General features: G+C 40.5%; 1 protein-coding gene across 1 annotated transcript; it reads right to left on the reverse strand.

Annotated features, from left to right (window-relative positions):
• Positions 1-1,115: 1,115 nt before the first annotated feature.
• On the reverse strand, positions 1,116-2,654 carry LOC147890652 (uncharacterized). Its single transcript, XM_087391087.1, has 2 exons — positions 1,959-2,654; positions 1,116-1,843 (listed from the first exon to the last, which is right to left on the reverse strand). Exons 1-2 carry the CDS (start codon positions 2,542-2,544, stop codon positions 1,281-1,283), a joined length of 1,149 nt encoding a protein of 382 aa, XP_087247213.1. The 5' UTR covers positions 2,545-2,654; the 3' UTR covers positions 1,116-1,280.
• Between the last annotated feature and the right edge of the window lie 6,735 nt (positions 2,655-9,389).

The following is a 9,389-nucleotide window of genomic DNA, read 5'->3' on the forward strand; positions in this document are numbered from 1 at the left end:
GAGGTGGGGGAAAAGAGTTCTCCATGAGATGCTTGGTGGGTGTAAGTGCCTCACACAACAAAGCCGACTCTCAAAACAAAATAAAACTTTGACTTAATGACATCAAACATCGAGTTGAAGCTTTGACTTGATGTTGGACATCACCTTCAAGCTTCAACTCCTTCAAGAATGTCAAATTTAACTTCTAAAATGGCTTAACTTAATGTTTGACATTTATTCAAATTTATTATTGATATTGTAGAGGAAGATGCTTCTTTCACTTGATCTAGGGATGAAACCAATGCAACCAATGATAATGATGCTCTAAACAATCAAAGTAATGATGATCAATTTTCAATGGTTTGTTTGATTTTTAAAATAAAATCTTTAATTCTTACTTTCAATAACACATGTTAAATCTATTTGCTTTAAAAAATCATGTTATTTCTTGGAATTTTTTTGTTATTTGTGTTCAAAGAAATATGGCTTTTTTGTATCATTTTAGAGCTTTTTTGGATCATTTTAGAAAGTTCTTGTCATGAGTAAAGCATTTCTGAAATTTCTTTAAGAACAACCCTTTTGAATGCAAAATTTTTAACAATTTTAAAAGGTTTCTCACCAGGAGGAAATATTAACCAAATGATTAGCAATAGTGTTTTGGACGTTCACATTTAAACTTATTGACTCCATTGGAAGGGAGATGTGACTCATCTTTAGAATTCATATTTTATCACTATGAGACCATACACTTTGTATATTTTGGTGGCTCTTGATAAGATGTGCTAAAATCCACTTTTTGTAAGTTTCTTCTTTGCCTGGGTTTCTATCTTTTTATCACATAACCTCATATTTCACCAAACTGTAAGTGTAATCTACACATACATTTCCTTTTGAAGTTAGAATTTACATGTTAAAAGCTTTTGAAGGCCCGGTTCTGCAATTGAAGATTTGTAAACTTCTTATTGTAATGTGGATGGACTTTTTAAGAATTGTCAAAATTTTGAAATTTTGGATGTGTAGAAGATTTTTGTGTGTTACCAAAAAACATTTTTAGTGAACAATAGTGAATAGGGAAGAAGAGAGAGAGAGAGAGAGTAGTGGAAAATGTACTACATGCGCATATTTAAGGTGTGTGAATCCAAAGAGATCCTCAAACATAAGCCTTAATCTATAAGGTAAGTAGCAAAATCCTCAGGAAAGTATACTCCTAGCTAAGTTGCAGCATGAGAAATGAGCAGAAAGCGATGCGATCAACAGATGGTGCTTATACAAAAGAGCAACAGATCTGCTGATGAGAATTGCTATGGCATGGACGTAAAGACAGCCTCCCTGATGGTGAAGGTCCTGTGGACAAGGCCAGCTCCTAAGAGATGGCCTACGTAAACCTTGCCGTCTTTCACTGTAGCAGACATTGGAATCCTGTGGAAAGCACCGACATATCGTCCACTCAGCTTGGCAGTCCGCCAGCCATCTGTAGACTTGACAAGATGAGCCCCTGGTACTCCTGCTACTACCAGTTCTTGATCCGATAGAAGCACCATCCCGCAGCCCAGCACCAGCCGTTGCTGCATCTCCACCTCCATCGCCCAGCTTCCGTCCCCAGACACTTTGAATAGTGCTCCTGTCCATGCATGAACCACCAGTAGATACTTGTCTGGGTGATATACAATGCCTCTCAGCCCCAGTGCTGTCTGGAACGGGAACTTCCATCTCGCCGCCTGCAAGCCGAATAGCGAAATTTGGCAGAACACGGTTGCGTTGCTGCCATCGCTGCGCACTTTCCAGATAGCATTACTCCTCGCATCGGTCACGTAGGCGTTTCCATCTGGGTCCAATGCTATAGCAGCTGCTAAAGATCTGCTTTCTGTAACAAACAGCACTCACAACGTAACATTGTCGCGGTCTGGCTATCAACTCAACTCGCGTAAATCCATTGCTACCACATGCTAAGTGCGTTTCTATATCGGAAAGGAACTCACCGGAGCCGGCAAGCTCAGTCAGAAAAATCCTCTCCCAGGATCCCGTGTCGTAAGCAGCTAATGCACTGAACTTTTTCCCGAACATGTCGGTAACGACAATGAGCACTCTCTTCCTTGTTTCATCTAGCCGCAAGCCCAGAGTGGCATTCCACCGGTACTCCAATTCCTTGACCACTTTCTTCTCGACCCATGGAGTTGAACCTTGGTTGCTTCTAACCTCGCCTATTCCACCTTCTATTAGGGAAAGGAGGAATCTTTGCCCTGCGGGATCCCATTGAAGACTTTCACTTAACCATCCATCGCTGCGGTAGTCAACACGATCTCCAGGCGGCGGCACGATAGGGTTTTCCCACAGATAGAGGACTACAGAGACTAGAGTTGAGATGAGAGCTACACGAAACCATTGAGCCATAGATGAAGGAAGAAAGATCGCTGACGATGAACTAACGGCCTGAGGGATCATTCTATTCAGTCCCGAAGCTAGAACGTGAAAAGCATATATTGTTCGTGCCGTAGAAATGTCTCGCAAACGACGTAAGAAATTCACGTACTCAGGCTCGAAGGCTCGCCATCCTAGTACACTCATTGGAAAGAGCCCCCCCACACCACATGTCCGGGTAGGTACTCTGGTATTACGAGGCCTTTCAAGTTTCCACCAAGCTCGGTTGCATCAATGAAAGCATATGGGCTTGCTGAAAGCAACAGTCTGCTGCGGCATCAACCAGGCATGAATGGCCTTGAAGCCTTTCCCACATGAGATCCGAACTTGAAGTCTATCATTTCTGAACTAATATTTCAGTCAAGGATTAGGCAGCACTGATGGCTATCAGCAAGCTTGAAGGGACTGTGCAAACTCACTGCAGAGGTGCTGAGATAACGTACAAGTGTCAAGGCGAAGGACCTGATCCTTGACACCAACTTTTAGAGCGGAGAGTAGATGGAGCGAGCGAGCCTTTTAGAATACTTGGAGGCTTGAACTATTAGTCCGCATTACTGCAGTCATCAACCGCAACGAACCCCATTCATCCTTTCTTGCTGCGATCTGCCGTATTATCTTGACCTTAATGTAGGTGATTTCCGTGCCAAAGTGTCCATTTGTTTTTCTGTGAGATCGAGCCTCGGCTGCTCGAGCCTCGAGCTATGCGGAGAGTAGGCCGGCTACCTCGAGCAACTCATTCCCGCCCATTAATGGAGGTCCGACAAAGCAGTGTGAACACTGTGAAGGCTGAACCACTTTCAATAAAAAAACACTGTTATTTCAATAAATAAAAAATAAAAAAACACTGTGAAGTCTTCGAAAGCAGGCCCGTCTAAATTCCGAGTTCAACGCCTAGCAAGCCTAGTGTCAAGAAATGAAGAAGGAAAGGACTTGAGGAAAGAACTCCGAAGAGGGCTGCACTACAATGGTGACTGCAATAAGTGAAAAAGGTTCCGACCAGCGCCTCTAGAGTGTGGACGGTGCCTTATTTCCATGTATCGTGCACAGAGCGGACGGCGTTATAGGTGGACTTCGTACCACCACCGAGTCTGCCTCATTTCCATGTCTAGACTTCTTTCAACATGAAAATGAGGGCGTTCTTCCATGTGAGACGTTAAGCTTACCGTCGTATACGACTTTTATCTTTTGTCAATGTCCTTGAAGACATTAATGAATGACAAAACAGTAGCTCCATGCGGGCTCTATGCTTGAAGGCTTCAGCTACCTCAACTTCAATAATCATGTCTCCATGAAGTTATGGATGCACACCAATGTTCGAACAAGACTTGTTGCTCAATGCTAATGGTAAGTCTAAAAGAACGAGTAACGTGACCTGTCTACGACGGGCTAGCAACCCGCTCCCCTGGGTCTAAGATGGGCTATCAACTCGCTCCATCAGGTCTCAAGGTTGGGATCCTAGGCTCCCTTTCATTTCAAGGAATGCAATTTAAGATCATGCTTCTTAGAAATTTTAAATGTTAAGCCTTGTCATTGCTTTCAATTGGGAAATAAGTTTTCAAAAAGGATATAGGCTTTCAAGGGACTTCAGCCACTTCGCTTACCATAACCTAACTCCAGCAATCTTTGAATATAGTTGTTTGAAGTCTTTAGGGAAGGCCCATCATCTTCAAGACACATCCCCTTATTGGAAACCTTTTGTGATATCAAGCACTACATGATTAAGGCTCGTACTCACATGATGAAAAGTTGTCCTTATTGAGGTGCTCGAGAGCAATGTCCTTAGGCAACAATGATTATCGAAGAAGTGGATCAATACTTATTTCTCTTTATAAGAGTTTACACTTAGAGACCAACACATCTATATATCTATTTATAGATATATATGTAAGTATTTTATTTATATTTCTATATGTATACCTCTCTCTCTCTCTATGTGTGTGTGTGTGTGTGTGTGTGCACGTGCGTGTGTGTATTCTATATTATATTATATTACCCCTCCCGCCCTCTCTCTCTCTCTCTCTCTCTCTCTCTCTCTCTCCCTCCCTCGCTCCCTCGCTCCCCCCCCCCCTCTCTCTCTCTCTCTCTCTCTCTCTCTCTCTCTCTCTTATTCCTCTTATTTGCCATCGAGACCCATGTTGGAGCTGTAGCATGCATCACATCAATACTCTGCCTCTCTTTGGTCTTGGACATGCGCCGCGTGCCCACTTGCTTCCGAACCTCAACCTACCTCCCCGAACATCCAGTGGAGCTCTCTTTTCCTCTTCCTGAACCTCTAAATCCCACCATGTTAGCAAGTTTGGTAAACTTCTCCTTTAGATATATAGAGAAGAAGTATATATTATTTATTATATTATATATATTATCTCTCCTCTCTCTCTATCTATCTATCTATCTATCTATATAAGGGAGCTCATTTTGGGACCTTTTACGGTTTGGAAAAATAAGCTCTCAACCAATCAATAGAGGGCCAACATAACGTTGGAAATTCATGAAAATAAGAGAAAATAGAAAAAAGAAACAATACTTTATGTAGGTACAAGCGTGCTACATTAATGTGGAGATTGGTTTTTTATTCTCACAAGATCTTTGGACATGAAGATAGAATCTAGTCTGACATTTTATTTGACAAGGGCCTTCCCACTTCCACCTTTCTTTGAACTTTGAAATGTTGTGCTGCCTTTCCTTCGAAAGGTCTACCATTCTACACCACTGCCTCATTATGCAGTAGCCTCTTCTTTTCCAAAACTGCTCCCTTGATCCTGTTTGGAGTAGAGTAAGATGTTTCTTATCAACTGTATGTCTGCCCACTTTCTCTTTCTTGAAACTTCAATTTGTTATCTTGTCTACATTACTTTGCTGTTGTTACAAATTCACAAGGTCTCCATGGTGAATAAAAACCATGGCCGTTCTTGTGGAAGATGCTCTGTGGATGATAATGCTATGAAGGCAGAATTATACCACACATCCTTACCCCGTCGACCTGCTTCTTCTATTTCTTCGGTAGAGAATTCAAGTATAGTCAAAACGGAAGGAACTTGGGAAAGGTTTAGTGTTTCGAAAGGAGCGTGGGTGCTCATGCAACCTAGCAAAAGAAAAAGACCCCATACAAAAAACATTTTCTTGGCGTCATGGAAGGGAAGAGTACGAGATTTTAAAATCACCAGAGAGAAGATATTGGTGAAAGAAGTTTTGATTCAGCATGTGTACATGCATAAAGAACTTGTCTTGCGAGACTATCCAAATGATCTTCTACAACACAGGCCTAATTGTATATTTTTCTATTGTGGTTTTTTTCTTTACGAGGTGTATGGATTTTTAAGATGAAGCTTTCTTTCTTTGCTTATTGACATTCTTGTGTTGTTTTATTTCAGATTTAAACCCTTCATCGTATGAGACATGGCAAAACATCGATTGTATTTTGGGATTTATAGATGTTTTGCATGGATCGATAAGAGAACAACAATACCAAGATCGATGTGCAATAGAGCCAGCTCAATCGGGTATATTTTTTACTGATCATTTTTATCAATTGCTGGACAATGCTAACACACATGGTGTGTTAAGGAAACAAGACCTTCCGGCATGGAATTCAGTGGATTGGCCTCACCCACATTTTAGTGTTACAGAGGCATATAGGGCCAAGCTTTTCAAAGAAGTACAGAAAGCTCTGAGGCCCAATATTGCCACAAGGATAATAAAAATTTCTTTATGCATGCCTCTCACAGTTTTTGTGGACTTGTTTAATACCTTTCCAGTGAAGGTTTCAAAAACAATGTTCACAGTTAAAGCAACAAGTTCGGCATGCATGCCATAATTTTTGGATAAAGGTTGGGATAAGAAGACATGTAGTTCAGTGTTTTGTGAGGTTGTCCAACCTTCTATGCAACTGAAGTACATGGTTGCATCACAAAATTTTATTTTTTCTTTTTATTATAAGTGCAGTCGAATGCTAGGCACAAAACTAGTCCCAATGGATCAAGATGAAAATTCTTTTGGTGCAAAAAATAAACTTCTTGATATTGATGTTGTTGAGAATGGTGATGTGTTAGTCAATATCTCATTAAGAGAATGTTGCTCCCTAGCTCAATTGCGCAATGACATTCTGTTTGAGACAGAAGGTTCTATTTCAAAGGACTTTTTATTTATCTACAACAATAAAAAGGTACACCATCTAATTTATCCTAGTCTCATTAAGCACTACTATTAGTTTACTTTACCCTATTGATTCATATTGCTTTTTTGTAGGTGCTCAAAAGAAGAGAGAGTTCAATAAAATGCAAAGACATTGAAAATTTGAAAATTGAGATAACACAGACTCCATAAACAAAGGTAATGTATTCAATAAAGTAAAATTTTGTACAGAAGTGTTTAATTGTACATGTAGAACATATTCTTGACAACCATTTTCTATTTATCTACAGCTTGATCTCTGGAGGCTGCTCTACATGGTCCAAGCTCTCCGTATCATCATTTTTTGGAGAATCTATTTTCTGCTACTCCATCCTGTCCTGTACAATATCTTGGTGCTACTCCATTGTCTCCTCTACTGCCCCTAGAGCATCTGTTTGCTGCTGCTCCATCTTCTCCTAACAACATCAGCAGCAGGTCCTTGTTCCTGTGGCTTCTCCTCATCAGCACTAGGTCCTTGATCCGGTGGCACCACATCAGCTTCATCCATGTCATCAAGGTTTATGACACCTTCTCGAACTTTAGAGCTCTCACCCAACTCGACAGTAGCTGGTACAATATGTTTGGGGGAGGCATAGCTCAAAAACTTCCAAATTATATCAGCTCTGAAATTATATACATAGTTTGAGCTGAAGCTATCTTCTCTCATCTGCAATGGCATATGATGATTTAGAACACTTTGTACCACTATCAATTATCTTGAAGCTAAATGAAAATTATTTTTTCTTACAAGGTCTGGCTGTCCTATCTCAAAATAGCTTGAAAGTAGATATTTGGCACTAATCAGCACTCTCCATCCATAGCTACTTGAATCATCTTGTTGTGGTGTCTGTACAGTTGGAAAGATATGTTAGAAACTGTTAACATCTGAACAAAACAAAATTATTCAATAAGTTCAAAGGCATAGCATGAAATAGACATTAGTAGAGGGAACGACTTTTTACCTCTAGATTTACTGGCTCTATTGAATCCAAAAGAGAGACATTAGGAGGACAGTGATCCAATGCATCTAGAAGCCTTCTAATACAACTGCAATACATATAATTTAGTTAGTATGAAATCAAAATAATGAAGTTTGAAGTTAAAAAAAGCACACACACCACATACAATTTCAGCTCTCTGTGTGTGTTTTTAAGAGAGTTGAATAGAAAGCATAGCTTCTGCTGGATGTCAATAGAAACAAAACTCCAATGGTCACTACGTAAGGAAAAAAGCATTAAGAAATCAAAGGCTACAAGAGTTCTCAATCTTAAAGAAGAATCCCAAAAGAAGCAGTCACCCACATACCTGTTATTGTATGGAAGTAGCAAAACATTGATAACTTCAAAATTGCAGTGTCTGAACCACTTGGAAATACCGATGGGAGTTTCCTTTGCATCTCTTAACTTAGAAGAAATGGCAGGATCAATAATATGAGCTGTATGCTGTACAGAGTGGTGAAGCCAGCTTCTCATCATGCTACATGGGACCAAAAAATAATTAGGGTATAAAGGAGGTACAAGGAGGATTGTTTTGCAAACAAATGTAAAATAATAGACACTTACTAGAGCATTGCAAGAATGATAGTATCTGAGCAATACTCATTCTTATGAGCCAATGTTGCCAAGCATGGTTTTGTCAAGTCAAAATCATTCACTGAAGTTTCATCCTCAATATGGACAACTATATTAGGGCCCAGCTCCTGCAACCTTCTTTGTATCTGCAGTTCCCTCTTTCCAGTCTCCACATCTATAACAGATTTTGATTCTTTTATTTGCTGCTTCAGTAACTCCTCATAAGCAGCCTTCCCTCTGGTGTTCTTTGAGTGGGTTACTTCAATAACCTTAACCTCATCTACTTTCGACTTCCTTGTAGGTGGAATTAATAATATGTCTCTCATCTTTATGTCCTGCCATTCCACAGGATGAACAAGCTTGTCATACCTCCATCTCACTCTGGACAAAGTGTTGAAGTCTTTGGCCATAAGAGTCACCCTGTGAGCATGGGCTGCTACCAGCATTGCATCTTCAAAATATTTTTCCAAGTAATCCTCTGGCATTTCCTGTAAGGAAAGAATGGCAGTCCTGTTCCACCTGAACCCAAGGTGCCAACTATCACATATGTCTTTCACCAGTCTTTGAAAAGGTGCCTTGGGGATTGCAAAGCCTATAGCTTTCTGTTGCTTCATAATCTCCCTTAGCACACCTACACCATGTTTCAATCTCTTGGCCTTTTGCTGGAGCAGGCTCATTGGCTTACCCTTCCTGCCATGTGCACCTCTTCCCTTTGGAGGCACACTAAATTTCTTGGTACCTACCCCAGCTGCTATTGCTGCAAGCCCTGGCCCTTTGCCAGCTTTCCTTGTAGTTGACTTGGTTCTTGCCATCACTCTGACAAACTGCATACAAAGCAATGGAAAGAGATTACAGCCATGGAGAACATGGTATGACACAAAAAGACAATGATAGGGGTGGATGAAGCAACATTGACAATTTTGCAATAAAACGCGATATGGACAGTTTGAAATTCCTAACAGCTTGAAATCGTGTTTTCCTACAAATACCTGAAGTGACATGCTGGTGCATTCCTATAGTGATTTCTCTGTCTTTACAACTAAATACAATATGAATTGATTCTTTGCAAGGAGAGTAAAGCCATGGACAACTATGAAAGTCACAAAACCAGAATGACAGGGGTGGATGAAGCAACAGCTCATAATATTTGCAACAAAACGCGATTTCGGTTGTTTGAAATTCCTAAATCCTTCTCCTCACATTTTTCTGCAAATTCATGAGGCAGCATGCTGGAATATGCCTTCAGTCATT

Source organism: Dipteris shenzhenensis, chromosome 19 (assembly GCF_047967505.1).
Source record: "Dipteris shenzhenensis isolate YYH24624 ecotype China chromosome 19, Dip_SZ_1.0, whole genome shotgun sequence".
Classification (NCBI taxonomy): Eukaryota; Viridiplantae; Streptophyta; class Polypodiopsida; order Gleicheniales; family Dipteridaceae; genus Dipteris; species Dipteris shenzhenensis.